This window comes from Oncorhynchus nerka, linkage group LG15 (assembly GCF_034236695.1).
Source record: "Oncorhynchus nerka isolate Pitt River linkage group LG15, Oner_Uvic_2.0, whole genome shotgun sequence".
NCBI classification, from domain to species: Eukaryota; Metazoa; Chordata; class Actinopteri; order Salmoniformes; family Salmonidae; genus Oncorhynchus; species Oncorhynchus nerka.
In genome coordinates, this window is record NC_088410.1 from 62,589,197 (window position 1) to 62,606,776 (window position 17,580).

Consider the following 17,580-nt stretch of genomic DNA (forward strand, 5'->3'; position numbering starts at 1 on the left):
AGGAAAGCAATCTCAGATCCCTGGCATCGGGCTGTAGAATTAATCTTTCATATGGAGAGAGAAAGGGGAAAAGAAAGAGAGGATTGTGAATGAACCTGTGGAGGAGACCAGTGATCAGCAAAGAGAAGGTGACAAGGGGATTACAGGAAGGATTAAAATAAAGTACACTCTAGATTTAAGTAACTCAGCCTTGTTAAGTATGCTCCGCTAATTCCAGGTAGCTCCTACCACTTCTTGACAAAGTTACCATTCACCCACATCAGACGTATCCCTACGCCAGTTAGTTTGACAGTACCTTCTGACTGTTTTCTGGTCTGACTGTTGTCTCTCTGGTGAAGCCTCCAGCTGTGGGTTGCCATGCCTGTTCCCTGCGGGTCTGTCTGGGTCAGAGTGAGGGCTCTGCCGCTGCTCTGAGGTCGGTCTGCCTCCCTGTCTGCCAGCCTGCCGCCCCTATGAGCCAAACAGGCACCCTACCAAGGCGCACCACCTACCTCATCTCCCTCACCCTGGTCAAGGTCGAGGCGGTAGGGGGTGATGGAAGGGCCACCGGGCCCCAGCTGGCCCTTTCCCTAGGGAGAGGAGGTGTGGGGGGCCCTGGGTATGAGGAGGATGAGGAGCTGAGCAGGACCACTGAGGATGAGGGAGGACACTCGTGTGCCGTGGGGGAGGGAGAGGGGGACACAGAAATGGAGGAAGATGAGCAGGAGGACATTAGCTTTGGGGGGCCTGTTCAGGAGCGGGGGAAGCCTGAGATGAGGGAGAAAGAGAGTCGTGGGCCAGGCTCCTCAAAAGATATCACATTGGGGATTAAGAGCAAAGAGTCTCCCCTCTTACCGAAGAACATGAAAGACCAAGTGAAGGAGCTTGCAGGGGTGTCAGGTGTCCCCTCAGAGGCAGGGCTGAGGAGAGAGGGAACCCGTCCTAAAACCGAACTCTACAGGGAGCCACCCATGCTGTTTCCAAGGGGCGAGGAGGGGATGGGCGACCCAAGCAGCACCCTCTGCCGAGTCAGCGTGCCCATCACTGTCCCTCCCAAGTTTACCCATCGACCCGAGGTCCTGATGAGGTCACATGCCGGGGGGGGTGCTGTAAGCCGGCGGGAGTTGAGGGAAGCCGATCAGAGTATGCCTCCATCTGCCAAGAGTCTGGACCGCAAAGACAACCGTATAGGGGATCGGTCGACTATGATGGGTGCTGCGGCCGCCCTAGGGCCTTACCGAGCGTCCTGGGCAGACAGTGACGGCAGGACCACCCTCCTTCACCAGGGGGTCCCAGTGGGGGGAGGGTTTACAGGCGTGGTGACCAGGGAAAGCCCCCAAGGGGACAGGCTGAAGACAGGCTCCACCTCCCTGCCAGCTCAACCCACCACCCAGGTGTCCAAGCCGGCAAGGAAGGGCAAGAGCCGTACCCTGGACAACAGTGACCTGCACTGTCTTTCTGAGGACTTGAAGAAGGGGAAGGATGGCAAGGGCCAGGGTCAGGGGGGAACCACCCAGCGCGCCCGCGACCGCAAGATGCTCAAGTTCATCAGTGGGATCTTCACAAAGAGTACGCCTGCGCCTCCCAGCTCCAACACAACGCCCCCTATTTACACACCCATACAGAGGGGTTCTAGTGAGGAGGAAGGTAAGATATCGCCCACATCCACCTCCCCATAGTTCACCCCAACCAGGTCTAGCTGCATTTTCCATTTCATTTCAGATTTTTCACTACTGGATGCGGCAGGCTACCATCTTACTCCAATGATTTACATTTTTTTTTGCCTGTAACATTGGTTAATATAAGATTTAAACCCCATACCCTTCTCCCAACTAGAGTGATGTCGATTGCATTGCTATTCCACAGTACAGTGTATATAGCCTTGGGCTACCCTTCTGAAAAAAACAGCATATTCCAGCATAGGCTGGTGACCAACCTTCTTTGTGTTTTTTGCTGGTGACCAACCATGGTTGTGTTTTTGCTGGTGACCAACCATGGTTGTGTTTTTGCTGGTGACCAACCTTGGTTGTGTTTTTGCTGGTGACCAACCTTGGTTGTGTTTTTGCTGGTGACCAACCTTGGTTGTGTTTTTGCTGGTGACCAACCTTGGTTGTGTTTTTGCTGGTGACCAACCTTGGTTGTGTTTTTCCTGGTGACCAACCTTGGTTGTGTTTTTAGAAAAGTTTAGAAAAATGTGTTATTTGTGAAGAAAAATCTAAATTAATTAATCAATCAATGTAATGCAAAAACATAGATATAGAAACAAACAATTGGAAAAAATCTAACCGCATGATGGGCATGCTTTTGCAGACCAGCTTAACCAACTAGACCATGCTGGACCAGCATACACAGCATATACTCTAAAAAAGGTTATTGAGGTGTTCTTTGTCAGGGGTGAGAGTGATATTGTACATCTTTATTACCAAGAACATACAGTGCATTCAGAAAGTATTCAGACCCCTTGACTTTTTCCACATCTTGTTGCTGTAACGTAGACACGGAGTCAGGAAGCAGGTGCAGTTAGTGAGTTTAATGATAATGGACATGGAACGATACAAAACAAGAGAAGCATCTGACATGGAAATACAAACAATACTACCTGATGACTGACAAAACAGTGTGCTAGATAAATGGTAAGTAATGAAGTCCAGGTGTGACTGATGATAGGGCGCAGGTGTGCGTAAAGATGGGTTGCCAGGACTGGTGGTTAGTAGACCGGTGGCGTTGAGTGCCAGAGCAGGAGAGTGGCAGTAGACGTAACAGAACCTCCACCCCCGCCCCCCGCAGGACGACACCGGCCAGGGGGACGGCCCGAGCGCGAGGAGCTGGCCGGTCCGGATGGCGAAGGTGGATATCTTGGATGATGTTAGGATCTAGAATGTCGTCCAACGGAACCCGACACTGCTCCTTTAGAACGTACCCCTCTGTCCACCAGGTACTGGAGGACACCCCCACGACATCGAGAGTCCAGGAGGGATCTGACTGCATAGGCAGGGCTCCCCTCGATGTCTAAGGGAGGCGGAGGGGTGTCGTGGGGGACTGCATCAGCCAGAGGACCAGGAACCACAGGCCCTGAGGAGGGAAACCTGAAAAGATGGTGAGATTCAGTAGTGAGTGGGGAGTTGTAATCTGTAAATTACCTCATTGACCATCCAGAGGACCTTGAACAGCCCCACAAACCGAGGACTTTTTACAGGGCAAGCGGAGCGGAAGGTCCCTGGTAGAGAGCCCGACGCGATCACCAGGGTGGCGCCTCTCTGCGGTGGCAATCCGCCTGCTCTTTCTGACAGAGTACAGCGTGCTGGAGTCTCACATGGGAATCGTTCCACACCACTTCTGCGCGCCTGATCCCCTCGTCCACAGCAGGAGCTTAGGTCTGGCTTGGACTAAAGACAGGAACATCTCCCGAATCGTTGAGACAGGACAGGGCATCGGCTTTGATGTATTTTTTACCTGGGTGATATGTCAGCGTGAAATCAAGTCTGGTGAAGAAAAGGCCCACCTGTCTTGGTTCAGTTTCCAAGTCGCCTCACTGTCCGTATGTACAGTGGGGCAAAAAAGTATTCAGTCAGCCTTCCAATTGTGCAAGTTCTCCCACTTAAAAAGATGAGAGAGGTCTGTAATTTTCATTATAGGTACACTTCAACTATGACAGACAAAATGAGAAAAGAAATCCAGAAAATCACATTGTAGGATTTTGAATGAATTTATTTGCAAATTATGGCTTGTAGGCCTGTTGTAAGACCGGTACTCACCAGACATCACCGGCAACAACGGCGCCTATGGGCACAAACCCACCATCGCTGGACAAGACAGGACTGGCAAAAAGTGCTCTTCACTGATGGGTCGCGGTTTTGTCTCACCAGGGGTGATTGTCGGATTGACATTTATCGTCGAAGGAACGAGCGTTACACCGAGGCATGTACTCTGGAGCAGGATCGATTTGGAGGTGGAGGGTCTGTCATGGTCTGGGGCGGTGTGTCACAGCATCATCGGACTGAGCTTATCATTGCAGGCAATCTCAATGCTGTGCGTTACAGGGAAGACATCTTCCTCCCTCACGTGGTACCCTTCCTGCAGGCTCATCCTGACATGACCCTCCAGCATGACAATGCCACCAGCCATACTGCTCGTTCTGTGTGTGATTTCTTAAAGACAGGAATGTCAGTGTTCTGCCATGGCCATCGAAGAGCCCAGATCTCTATCCCATTGAGCACGTCTGGGACCTGTTGGATCGGAGGGTGAAGGCTAGGGCCATTCCCCCCCCAGAAAAGTCTGGGATGCTGCAGGTGCCTTAGTGGAGGAGCGGGGTAACATCTCACAGCAAGAACTGGCAAATCTGGTGCAGTCCATGAGGAGGCGATGCACTGCAGTACTTAATGCAGCTGGTGGCCACACCAGATACTGACTGTTACTTTTGATTTTGTTAGTCACATGTCTGTGGAACTTGTTCAGTTTATGTCTCAGTTGTTGAATCTTATGTTCATACAAATATTTACACATGTTAAGTTTGCTGAAAATGAATGCAGTTGACAGTGAGAGGACGTTTCTTTTTTTGATGAGTTTGTGTTCCTTTGTCCAGATGGAAAAGGGCAGTGTGGAGTGCAATAGAGATTGCATCATCTGTTGGAGCGGTATGCAAATTGGAGTGGGTCTAGGATTTCTGGGATAATGGTGTTGATGTGAGCCATGACCAGCCTTTCGAAGCACTTGATGGCTACAGACGTGAGTGCTATGGGTCAATAGTCATTCAGGCAGGTTACCTTAGTGTTCTTGGGTTGGTGGTCAGCTTAAAACATGTTGGTATTACAGACAGGGAGAGGTTGAAATTGTCAGTGAAGACACTTGCCAGTTGGTCAGCGCATGCTCACAGTACACATCCTGGTAATCTGTCTGGCCCCGCAGCCTTATGAATGTTGACCTGTTTAAAGGTCTTACTCACATCGGCTGCGGAGAGCGTGATCACACAGTCTTCCTGAACAGCTGGTGCTCTCATGTTTCAGTGTTATTTGCCTCGAAGCGAGCATAGAAGTAGTTTAGCTCGTCTGGTAGGCTCGTGTCACTGGGCAGCTCTCGGCTGTGCTTCCCTTTGTAGTCTGTAATGGTTTGCAAGCCCTGCCACATCCGACGAGCGTCAGCGCCGGTGTAGTACGATTCGATCTTAGTCTTGTAATGATGCTTTGCCTGTTTGATGGTTCGTCGGAGGGCATAGCAGGATTTCTTATAAGCTTCCGGGTTAGAGTCCCGCTCCTTGAAAGTGGCAGCTCTAGCCTTTAGCTCAGTGCAGATGTTGCCTGTAATCCATGGCTTCTGGTTGGGGTACGTACGGTCACTGTGGGGACGACGTCATCGATGCGTGTTTGATGGAGCCAATGACTGATGTAGTGTACTCCTCAATGCCATTGGAGGAATCCCGAGAACATATTCCAGTCTGTACTAGCAAAACATTCATATAGCTTAGCATCAGCTTCATCTGACCACTTTTTTTATTGATCGAGTCACTGGGGCTTACTTTTTACATTTTTGCTTGTAATCAGGAAGATAGCATTATGGTCAGATTTGCCAAATGGAGGGCTAGGGAGAGCTTTGTATGTGTCTCTGTGTGTGGAGTAAAGGTGGTCCAGATTTTTTTTAATAATAAAAAAAATCTTCCCCTCTGTTTGCACATTTAACATGCTGATAGAAATTTGGTAAAAACAGATTTAAGTTTCCCTGCATTAAAGTCCCCAGCTACTGGGAGCGCCGCCTCTAGGTGAGCGTTTCCTTGTTTGCTTATGGCAGAATACAGCTCAGAATACAGCTCTATTTACAGATGGCCTAGGTACAGGTGCAGTGAGCTGCTCTGACAGCTGTTGCTAAAGTTAGTGAGGGAGATAAGAGTCTCCAGTTTCAGTGATTTTTGCAGTTTGTTTCAGTCATTGGCAGCAGAGAACTGGAAGGAAGGGCTGCCAAAAGAGGAATTGACTTTGGGGGTGACCAGTGAAATATACCTGCTGAAGTGCGTGCTACGGGTGGGTGCTGCTTTGGTGACCAGTGAGCTGAGATAAGGCGGGGCTTTACCTAGCAAAAACTTATAGATGACCTGGAGCCAGTGGGGTTTGGCGATGAATATGTAGCGAGTGCCAGCCAACGTGAGCATTCAGGTCGCAGTGGTGGGTAGTATATGGGGCTTTGGTGACAAAAAGGATGGCACTGTGATAGACTGTATCTAATTTGCTGAGTAGAGTGTTGGAGGCTATTTTGTAAATGACATCGCTGAAGTCAAGGATTGGTAGGATAGTCAGTTTTACGAGGGTATGTTTGGCAGCATGGATGCAAAGGATGCTTTGTTGCGAAATAGGAAGCCGATTCTAGATTTAATTTTGGATTGGAGATGCTTAGTTGTGAGTCTGGAAGGAGAGTTTACAGTCTAACCAGACACCTAGGTATTTGTAGTTGTCCACATATTCTAAGTCGGAACCGTCCAGAGTAGTGATGCTGGATGGGCGGGTAGGTGCAGGCAACGATCAGTTGAATAGCATGCATTTATTTTAACTTGCATTTAAGAGCAGTTGGAGGCCACGGAAGGAGAGTTGAATGGCATTGAAGCTCGTCTGGAGGTTAGTTAGCACAGTGTCCAAAGAGGGCCAGAAGTATATAGAATGGTGTCGTCTGCGTAGAGGTGGATCAGGGAATCACCAGCAGCAAGAGCGACATCATTGATGTATACAGAGAAAAGAGTCAGCCTGAGAATTTAACCCTGTGGCACCCCCATAGAGACTGCCAGAGGTCCGGACAACAGGCCCTCCGATTTGACACACTGAACTCTATCTGAGAAGTAGTTGGTGAACTAGGCGAGGCAGTCATTTGAGAAACCAAGGCTGTTAAGTCTGCCGATAAGAATGTGGTGATTGACAGAGTCGAAAGCCTTGGCCAGGTCGATGAATACAGCTGCACAGTAATGTCTCTTATCGATGGCGGTTATGATATCGTTTAGGACCTTGAGCGTGGTTGAGGTGCACCCATGACCAGCTCGGAAGCCAGATTGTATAGCGGAGAAGGTATGGTGGAATTCGAAATGGTCGGTTATCTGTTTGTTAACTTGGCTTTTGAAGACCTTAGAAAGGCAGGGTAGGATAGATATAGGTCTAGAGTGTCTCCCCTTTGAAGAAGGGGATGACCGCTGCAGCTTTCCAATCTTTGGGGATCTCAGACGATACGAAAGAGAGGTTGAGCAGGTTAGTAATAGGGGTTGCAACAATTTCGGCAGATAAATTTAGAAAGAGAGGGTCCAGATTGTCTAGCCTGGCTGATTTGTAGGGGTCCAGATTTTGCAGCGCTTTCAGAACATCAGCTATCTGGATTTGGGTGAAGGAGAAATGGGGGAAGCTTGGGCAAGTTCCTGTCGGGGGTGCAGGGCTGTTGACCTGGGTAGGGGTAGCCAGGTGGAAAGCTTGGCCAGCCGTAGAGAAATGCTTATGGAAATTCTCAATTATCGTGGATTTATTGGTGGTGACAGTGTTTCCTAGCCTAAGTGCAGTGGGCAGCTGGGAGGAGGTGCTCTTATTCTCCATGGACTATAGTGTCCCAGAACTTTTTGGAGTTTGTGCTACAGGATGTACATTTCTATTTGAAACAGCTATCCTTTACTTTCCTAACTGCCTGTGTATATTGGTTCCTAACTTCCCTGAAAAGTTGCATATCACGGGGGCTATTCGATGTTAATGCAGTACGCCACAGGATGTGTTTGTGCTGGTCAAGGGCAGACAGGTCTGGAGTGAACCAAGGGCTATGTCTGTTCCTGGTTCAATTTTTTTTTTATGTGGCAGGATTATTTAAGATGGTGAGGAAAGCAATTTTAAAGAATAACCAGGCATCCTCTGCTGACGGAATGAGGTCAATACCCTTCCAGGATATCCGGGCCAGGTCGATTAGAAAGTGTTTTAGGGAGTGTTTGACAATGATGGGGGTGGTCGTTTGACCGCAGACCCATTACGGACGCAGGCAATGAGGCAGTGATCGCTGAGATCCTGGTTGAAGACAGCAGAGGTGTAGTTGGAGGGCAGGTTGGTTAGGATGATATCTATGAGGGTGCCCGTGTTTACGGATTTGGGGTTGTACCTGGTAGGTTCATTGATAATTTGTGTGAGATTGAGGGCATCAAGTTTAGATCATTAAGTTTGCAGATGACACAACAGTGGTAGGCCTGATCACCGACAACGACGAGACAGCCTATAGGGAGGAGGTCAGAGACCTGGCCGGGTGGTGCCAGAATAACAACCTATCCCTTAACATAACCAAGACTAAGGAGATGATTGTGGACTACAGGAAAAGGAGGACCGAGCATGCCCCCATTCTCATCGACGGGGCTGTATGTAGCCTCGCTACGTTTATAGCCTCGCTACTGTATATAGCCTCGAAAGGTTCTACAGCTGCAACATCGAGAGAATGGTTGCACCACTGCCTGGTACTGCAATTGCTTGGCTTCCGACCCCAAGGCACTACAGACGGTAGTGCGTACTGCCCAATATTTCACTGGTGCTAAGCCACGCTACGGTTTTTCACTGTCTTTTTACTGTTGTTTTTATTTCTTTACTTACCTATTGTTCACCTAATCTTTTTTTGCGCTATTGGTTAGAGCCTGTAAGTAAGCATTTCACTGTTGTATTCGGCGCAGGTGAGAAACTTTGATTTGATTGTAGGGTGCCTAGGTCATCTATTTTATTCTCCAAAGATTGCACATTTTGCTAGCATAATGGAAGGAAGTGGAGGTTTATTCAATCTCCTACGAATTCTCAGAAGGCAGCCCGCCCTCTGGCTCCTTTTTCTCCGCCTCTTCACGCAAATCTGTTACCGAGAAAGAAGTATATCATTCCCGTCGGGCGTCAGACTTGTTAAAGGAAAAAAAGGATTCTGGTAGTCTGTGGTGAGTAATCGCAGTCCTGATGTCCAGAAGGTATTTTCGGTCATAAGAGACGGTAGCAGCAACATTATGTACAAAATAAGTTACAAACAATGCAAATAAAAAAAAAAAAATCACAATCGGTTTATGGACATGTAAAATGTCAGCCTCCTTCTCCGGCGCCATTGTTATCAATGACACCAGGGACTGTAGTGAAGCCTCTAGCACTGAATGCGTTAGACCGCTGCACCACTCGGGAGCACAGTAAAATTAGCGTTAGGGTATGAAAGAGGTTAAATAAGGGAGAGGACAACCTGCGTATGCTTCACCTACTCCCAAGAGTGATGGTTCCGCCAATGAAAACCTACTTGGCCTAAAAATGTTAAACTGTACTGATGTTTTTTCTCAACAAAACAATGTTGTGTTTAATAGCGAGTGTGCCAACTCTGGTATTGGCACGTGCGCTCTAGCCAACAGCTCACAGATGCAGTGTGTGTCAAATCAAATCAAATGTGATTGATCACATTCACATGGTTATCAGATGTTAATGCGAGTGTAGCGAAATTCTTGTGCTTCTAGTTCCGACAATGCAGTAATAACCAACGAGTAATCTAATCTAATCTAGCCTACATGAGATTATTATGGACAAAAGAGCGCTATTATTTGCATTTGTCAAGCTGCAGCCAAGCAGCGATGATCATGTCACCAGAATAGGAGCATCAAGCTCATCACTGCACTTTCACCACCCTGTGAAGTTCATCATAATTTACTTAATCGGTAGTCTAATAAACTGCATGCTTTCCCGACTAGTCGTATTGGGAAGATCACACAACATGTCATTGCGTGACTCCAAGTCTACCTCGATATGATGGTTATTAAATCAATATTTGCGCATAAAAGCGTTTCCACCGACATTTCTCACATAATGAATTTTAACGAAACAAAACGATTACAATGATGTATAACTAAAGCAAGATAGACCACTGCCTGTCGTTTCTTATTTGAACAAATTAGTCATAGTGGGCAGAACATTCAAGGACGTGGGCAGAGTCAAGCACACGCTAGCAAGATCCTATTGGCGAGTTCTAGCATCTATCAGCATATTTTCGTTAAGGAACGCCTACTCTGAAGTGCGTGTGTGCAATAACTCAATTCCCTTTGCAATAACTCAATTCGCCTTTGCACTCCTACACAGCGCATTGAAAAAAAACTTTTGCGAATTGTAAAGTCTACAAAACTTAGTTCACTCTGTTCTTAGCAGATTCTAGTTTTGGTAACTGAAAACTGTATTGAGAGCAAATGTTTCATTGATCAGAAAATTTTCAGAATGTCGGCTAATATCAATCTGGTTCCATCTTGTCCCACTGCCCGCCATGGGCTTCCATATTTGGTAGTGAGTGGAAACGCCAAGCGGATGCTTCACCTTTTTACATCCAGTGAAAGAACAATGAGACAGATATTTCTGTGATTACACCTTCTGTAGCGTATTTTGTTGACATTTGGAAAGTTTACCGACAAATGTTTAGTTTCCATCAGGCTTGTTATGACATTTGGTATCCAACATAAAAAGGTTGAATGGAAACCTGGTTAGTGTCAATCATTTATTTTCCAGCATTTTCAGTGTTTTATGTGGGCTCTAGTATGTGTAGCCTATGTTTGAATGTGTCTCAGTTACAATTGTATGAATGTGTTCACACTGCTGTATGTATGATAGCGTTTGTTGTGCGAAGACCCAGGCAATTTATGAAAGAAGGGTTGCCATGGCAACAGCAAGCGACAAGATGCTATTTGGCCGGTGACGCTGGAGAGAGAAGGGAGGGTTAGAAAGAGAGAGGGAATTAAGGGGGGGGGATGGAGATAGGGAGTGAGTGATAGACAGACTGAAAGAAAAGGGGGTAAGGGATTTTCATCTCCCCTCAGAGTGAGAGTGGAAGGAAGTGGTGGTGGCTGTGTTACCAGGTGTGGCCGGTGCACACAGCAAAGCACAGGCAGTATATAATGTGTGCCTGTGGAGACTCCCTCAATGGGGGTGTGTGTCCAGGGAGAAGGGATTCAGTGTATGAGGGATCACATTGTCTGACTGGATTTGACTTCAACACTGCTTTACTCAGACCTCCAAAGACCCTTTTGATTGAGTCAGTGTCATCGTTTGTGTGGCCGTGTGTGTATGATTGCCTGTTGCCCAAATCAGGAATCGGTTCTCTGGATAGAGGAACTGTTATACACGATGTATGTATGCGTGCATTGCAGAATCTGCTTGTTAATGTTTTTATTTCCCATCCATCACTCCAGTCTTCTTTAGTATATTGACATGTGTTTAAGTGCCTGTGTTGTGTGGGGCTATGTTCCAAATGGCACCCTATTCCCTGCACTACTTTTGAACAGGGTGCTATTTGGGAGGCAACCTGGGGTGTCTAGTGCACAAAGGTAGCTAGTCTCGTCCTGGAGTGCACACTGGTACATGTACGACCCTCAACCCATCTCAAAACCTTGTCTGCCTCTCAACTGGCTCCCTATACCCTATGGGTCCTGTTTTAAAATGTGTGCACTACATAGGGAATAGGGGTGCCATTTGAGATTGACACAAATCCACGTAAAGGATCGTCACATTCATTCTACACGTCTGCTCTCCTGCATACTGCATGGCCATTAGTCTTCAGGTCCACATCTGAACAAATGCACTCTTATTGATTGGCTCTGTCACTATGAGGAATGACATTGGCAGCTACTTTAAGGATGTGACGGTACCTACTAGTCCTCTTCCTCTCTGCTATGCAGTAGTGTGACTTGACTTAATCCTCTTGGACCCTTTGGTAACAAAGGGTGTCCACCATGGCTCTCCATCTCACTCTTTTCTGTGTGAGGGCTTTTGCAGTCGTGTACAAATAGAAGATTATGTGACTTTGAGAAAAGTCTATAAAGGAACAGATTGAATTGGCAGTCACCTGTTGTGAAGACCCTTTCTGTGCTTCTCATATATTATTGGACACCTCTGGGAAATTCAGTGAAACGGTTACCTAGAAATCAGAATGCTTGGGGGATATCCTTGTTTTCACTCCGCAGGGCACGTATGGGGGCACACACACCGCAGTGGAGGCAGTGGCCACTTGGAACAGCGCGGCACGCCTCACAGCTTCAGAGTGCTGTGATGCACGGCGGCCGGTGACTTTGAAAGTCTCCCCTCCTCTGGCCCCCCAATGGTGGAACAAACTCCCTCACGACGCCAGGACAGCGGAGTCAATCACCACCTTCCGGAGACACCTGAAACCCCACCTCTTTAAGGAATACCTAGGATAGGATAAAGTAATCTTTCTCCCCCCCCCCCTTAAAAGATTTAGATGCACTATTGTAAAGGGCCTGTTCCACTGGATGTCATAAGGTGAATGCACCAATTTGTAAGTCGCTCTGGATAAGAGCGTCTGCTAAATGACTTAAATGTAAATGTAAACGTAAACACAGAAATGATCTCTCTCTCTCTCAAAAGTATACCCTGTTTTTTTTTGGCTTTCAAAAATAAGGTGAAAACTGGGGCTTGAATTGGAATTTGGGATGATTAAAACACGAGGTTGTTTGTTAATCATCTCACATACATGCTCAGGCACACACACACACACACATAAACTGGCACGCTAGCTCTGGGTTCCATCCACAGAGCTGCTAATGAACTTGAGCCTCACCACTGCAGCCCCACTGAGCCTGTGCAATTAATTTGCACTCCTCCTTTGCAGCTCTACCTCATTCTCTCACTCCCTCTCTCCTTCTTCCCTTCCTCCCCTAACTCTATGTTCTGTGCCATCTGGACCTGCGACAGGGCACGTATGGGGGCACACACACCGCAGTGGAGGCAGTGGCCACTTGGAACAGCGCGGCACGCCTCACAGCTTCAGAGTGCTGTGATGCACGGCGGCCGGTGACTTTGAAAGTCTCCCCTCCTCTAAGCAGAATTTAGGCAGGAGGCAGACCGGGAGAGGGAACACAGGGTCAATGTCATGATCACATGTGTTCATCAGTCTTGCTTTCTTTCTCTCTCTTAGAAACTCAGCAAAAAAAGAAACGTCCCTTTTGCGGGACCCTGTCTTTCAAAGATAATTGAGTAGAAATCCAAAATAACTTCACAGATCTTCATCGTAAAGGGTTTAAACACTGTTTCCCATGCTTGTTCAATGAACCATAAACAATTAATGAACATGCACCTGTGAAACGGTCGTTATGACACTGACATCTTATTCCTCTTTAAGGAATACCTAGGATAGGATAAAGTAATCCTTCTCACCCCCCCCCTTAAAAGATTTAGATGCACTATTGTAAAGGGCCTGTTCCACTGGATGTCATAAGGTGAATGCACCAATTTGTAAGTCGCTCTGGATAAGAGCGTCTGCTAAATGACTTAAATGTAATGTAAATGTAGACGGTAGGCAAATAAAGTCACAGTTATGAAAACTTAGGACATTAAAGAGGCCTTTCTACTGACTGAAAAACACCCAAAGAAAGATGCCCAGGGTCCCTGCTCATATATATATATATATCTCTCTTCCTAATAATCTCTCTTCCTCTCTCTCTTTCTGTATACAGCGGCGTGCACTAACAGTCAAGAATGGACCTTCAGTCGAACTGTCCAAGAGCTCCGTCTGGTGAGAGCAGTGTTATCATTATTGTAGTCATTCCAGTAGAATAGGTAATACGTGTAGGCTTGGCTTCAACAAAGACAGTAACAGTGTATTATAATGTACTTTATAAACTGGGTGTTTTGAGCCCTGAATGCTGATTGGCTGACAGCCGTGGTATATCAGACCGTATACCACGGGTATGACAAAACATTTATTTTTACTGCTCTAATTACGTTAGTAACCAGTTTTATAATAGCAATAAGGCATCTCGGGGGTTTCTGGTATATGGCCAATATACCACAGCAAAGGGCTGTACCCAGGCACTCCGCATTGCGTTGTGCATAAGAACAGTCCTTAGCCCTGGTATATTGGCCATATACCACACCCCCTCATGCCTTTTTGCTTAAGTATGCTATGATGACGTTAATGGTAGTAGTTGTAGAAGAGTAGGGCAAACATGTTACTCTAATAGAAAGAGTGGGGTAAACGTGTGTGTGTGTGTGTGTGTGTACCCAGGGGGTGTTGGGAGGTCTCCGCAGTGGAAAGTCAGCCTTGGTCCACAGACACATGACCGGGAGCTACCTCCCCCTGGAGAACCCAGATGGTGAGTTTGACATCATCTCCACACAGACAAACTGTGCTGTGTACTTAAAGGAGCAATTGGCAGTTCAAACAACAGCAAATCGTACACCCTGCCAGTGTTTTGGCAAATAGCTGAGGGATGGGTGTGGAAAATGTATCCACTCTCAAATTCATAGTTAGATCTATGGATTCCTGTATAGACAATACAACTAACACAAAGGGCTTCTTGTAATGATCTTGGCCTCTCTCTCTCTCGCACTCTCTCACGCTCGCTCACTCATGCTTTCTCTCTCTCTCTCTCGCTCTCTCTCTTGTTCTCTCTGTCTCTCAGAGGGCAGGTATAAGAAGGAGGTGCTGGTTGATGGTAACAGTCACATGTTGCTGATCAGGGAGGAGACAGGACCCCCAGATGCACAGGTAGGTGGAGGCTTTACTGACTACAGACTGATGAGTAGTGAGTCTCCTTTAATACACAGGGTTGACAGGTGTTCACTCTGACACAGTGAAATTAACCTATACGTTCTCCTTGTACTCACTCTATTTCACTCCTTCTCTCCCAATTTGTCTACCTCCTTTTCCCTCTCCCATCCTCCCCTGCCGTCTCACCCCCTCCCCTCCAGATGGCTAACTGGGTGGACGGGGTCATCCTGGTCTTCAGTCTGGAGAATGAGGCCAGTTTACAGGAAGTTTACAGGAACTACAGCGAGCTGGGCTCTCACCGCAACATTGCTGAGATCCCCTTCATAGTCGTGGGCACCCAAGGTAAGACCCTACGCATACCCAAACAACCCATGTTATTCTAAAGATAACATCATGTGGACTCTATATGGGTTTATGAAGGTTTCCAATTAGATGTAGTGTTGGTGTAGTTTCCCAATGGGGTGTAGTGTTGATGTAACTTGGAATGTAGTGTTTTACATTTTTTTATTTTTAAGTGGACCCCCTTTTTCTCCCCAATTTCGTGGTATCCAATTGTCCCATCGCTGCAACTCCCATACGGACTCGGGAGTAGCAAAGGTCGAGAGCCATGCGTCCTCCGAAACACGACCCAGCCAAGCCACACTGTTTCTTGACACAATGCCCGCTTAACCCGGAAGCCAGCCGCACCAATGTGTCGGAGGAAACACTGTAGACCTGGCGACCGTGTCAGCGTGCATTGCGCCCGGCCCGTCACAGGAGTTGCTAGTGCATGATGGGACAAGAACATCCCTGCCGGCCAAACCCTCCCGTAACCCGGACAACGCTGGGCCAATTGTGCACCGTCCCATTGGTCTCCCGGTCGCGGCCGGCAGCGACAGAGCCTGGATTCAAACCAGGATCTCTAGTGACACAGCGATGCAGTGCCTTAGACTACTGCGCCACTCGGAAGGCTCTTTGAATGTAGTGTTGATGTAGTTCCTCCTTCCTCCAGATAAAATCACCAGCACCAACCCCCGGGTGATAGAGGACGCCAGGGCCAGACAGCTGTGTTCAGACGTGAGGCGCTGTACCTACTACGAGACTTGCGCTACCTACGGCCTCAACGTCAACCGCGTCTTCACCGAGGGTGAGGACACACACACACACACACACACACACACACACACACACACACTGCTCCTTTTCAGTTCTTTCAGTACAATGTTGCTGCTTAACTTGGAATTTGACTGAATCAACCAATTAAATGAATTTCATATTCATCTATAGGAGGATCTAGAAAGATGACGGTCTGACGAGTAGTGTTTGTATTTGTCCTGTCTCTATCTCTCTCTCTCTACCACAGCTGCCCACAAGATCATGGCAGTGAAGAAGCAGGCAGCTCTATTGGCCTCCTGTAAATCCCTGCCCAACTCTCCCAGTCACTCTGGAGGCTCTACGCCAGTGTCAGGAGTCTTTCCTGGGCAGGTACAGCAACAACTTTGGCCTCTAGTTCTCCATACTGGAGATGAGGTACTGGCCCAAATCAATAGGATGTTAATCATGTTGGACTGGTAGTGTTCAGATCAGGGCCTAATCAGATATATAGATTTTGTTTCCATATTTATTTCAGATCTTCAGACATCATTCTTTGCTCTCTGTAATCTCTCACTCTCTCTTTTCAAATTTCTCTCTCTCTCTCTCTCTCAGGCCAGTAATGGTGGTCAGAGCAGTGACTACTCGTCTTCTCTGCCCTCCACCCCAGTGATCAGTCATAAGGAGATCGGTGGGGCAGCAGGCGGGGAGAGGCTGGGCAGCGCCACCCCAGGGTCTGTCCGCAGCGCCTCCCGGCGACGCACCGGCTCCCGCTTCACGGTAACATATACACACGCAAGCACCCCCCCCCACACACACACACACTTTCACATTTACTGACTTTAGTTTCCTCATCGACCAATCCATACCCCTCTCAGGGGCCCTGTGCTTTCTTTGAAATGTACTCTTCTTAGCTCTGTTCATGGATTATAGTCCCTCTCCTTAGCCTCTCTGTCTGTATATTTCTCTCAATCTCTCGCACTCTATTTTCTCCTGTTGTCGTTTGTCCTGTGCCCTGTTTGCAGGGCCGTAGGGGCAGTGACTCGGAGAGGAGGAGTACAGACAGTAAGACAGGAGACCTGGGCAGTGGACGCTCCATCCCCATTAAACAGGTGGGTGACAGTACATCCTGTAGGAGCTGTGTAGAGGGGAACTCACCGCAGTCTTTTGGAGCTCACCACAAACAATGAACTAACATCATGGAGCTAGGAGAGGGACTCAACTTACCTTTGAGAATTTCTAGGCTCTTTTGGCATAAGAGTGACGAACGATAATTAGAACAGATCAAGAATGTTATCCTTGTCTCCTCTCCTCCACCAGAGTGTCCTGCTGAAGCGCAGTGGCAGCTCCCTCAACAAGGAATGGAAGAAGAAATATGTCACGCTGTCCAACAACGGCATGCTCTCCTATCACTCAAACGTCAATGTGAGTCAATGCACTGACACACAGTGCTACACTATAGTCTAGCTGTTTGTATGGACACATCCCTAATAACCTCACATATACTGTAGCTGATTAGAGACACACACTTATGATAGAGCTTCCTTAGATTGAGAAAAGGAGTTTGTCTTTTTGACCACATGACCTGACAGGGAAAACTCTGGGCTCTATGACAGGGACTTTGGAGTATGGTTGGATAATGAATCCCAGAGTTAGCTAAAGAGTATGGTTTGTGGGTCGTTCCACGAAATGAGTGCCATTGATATTTTAAGTACAAATATTTCATTTTAAAAGCCTTTTATATTCAATTAATTGCCATTGCATTTTTTTACATGAATAAAGACAGCAATTTGACATGTTCCTCTGTGCACCCTCTTTGACTTCTAGGAAGATGTTAACCCACTTAATCCCAAAATTTCACCAAGTTCTCACCATCATTGTGAATCCCTAGTTGTTATTTAATGTGATTTAGTGACTCATTCTAAGGTTAAAAAAAAACTAAATTTCCCTCATTTTAAGGTCAACCCTGTTACGTGAACTAAACTCTTGTTTTAATATGGTCAAACTATTCCTTTTTCATAATATTTTTCAAAAGAAACA

At 47.2% G+C, this 17,580-nt stretch overlaps 1 protein-coding gene across 3 annotated transcripts in view; it reads left to right on the forward strand.

The window, feature by feature from the left end:
• Positions 1-17,580, forward strand: part of LOC115143086 (arf-GAP with GTPase, ANK repeat and PH domain-containing protein 2-like) — a 46,763-nt gene that overhangs the window by 17,030 nt on the left and 12,153 nt on the right. For 2 of the 3 annotated variants that reach the window (XM_029683111.2, XM_065001780.1), the window contains exons 2-10: positions 13,433-13,491; positions 13,984-14,071; positions 14,381-14,466; positions 14,670-14,811; positions 15,461-15,595; positions 15,812-15,933; positions 16,156-16,320; positions 16,566-16,652; positions 16,861-16,965. In XM_029683111.2, coding sequence (XP_029538971.1) covers positions 13,433-13,491; positions 13,984-14,071; positions 14,381-14,466; positions 14,670-14,811; positions 15,461-15,595; positions 15,812-15,933; positions 16,156-16,320; positions 16,566-16,652; positions 16,861-16,965 — 989 coding nt within the window. Of the gene's footprint in view, positions 1-437; positions 1,627-13,432; positions 13,492-13,983; positions 14,072-14,380; positions 14,467-14,669; positions 14,812-15,460; positions 15,596-15,811; positions 15,934-16,155; positions 16,321-16,565; positions 16,653-16,860; positions 16,966-17,580 lie in introns of those variants that run through there. The other variant, XM_065001781.1, reaches the window with a different exon arrangement.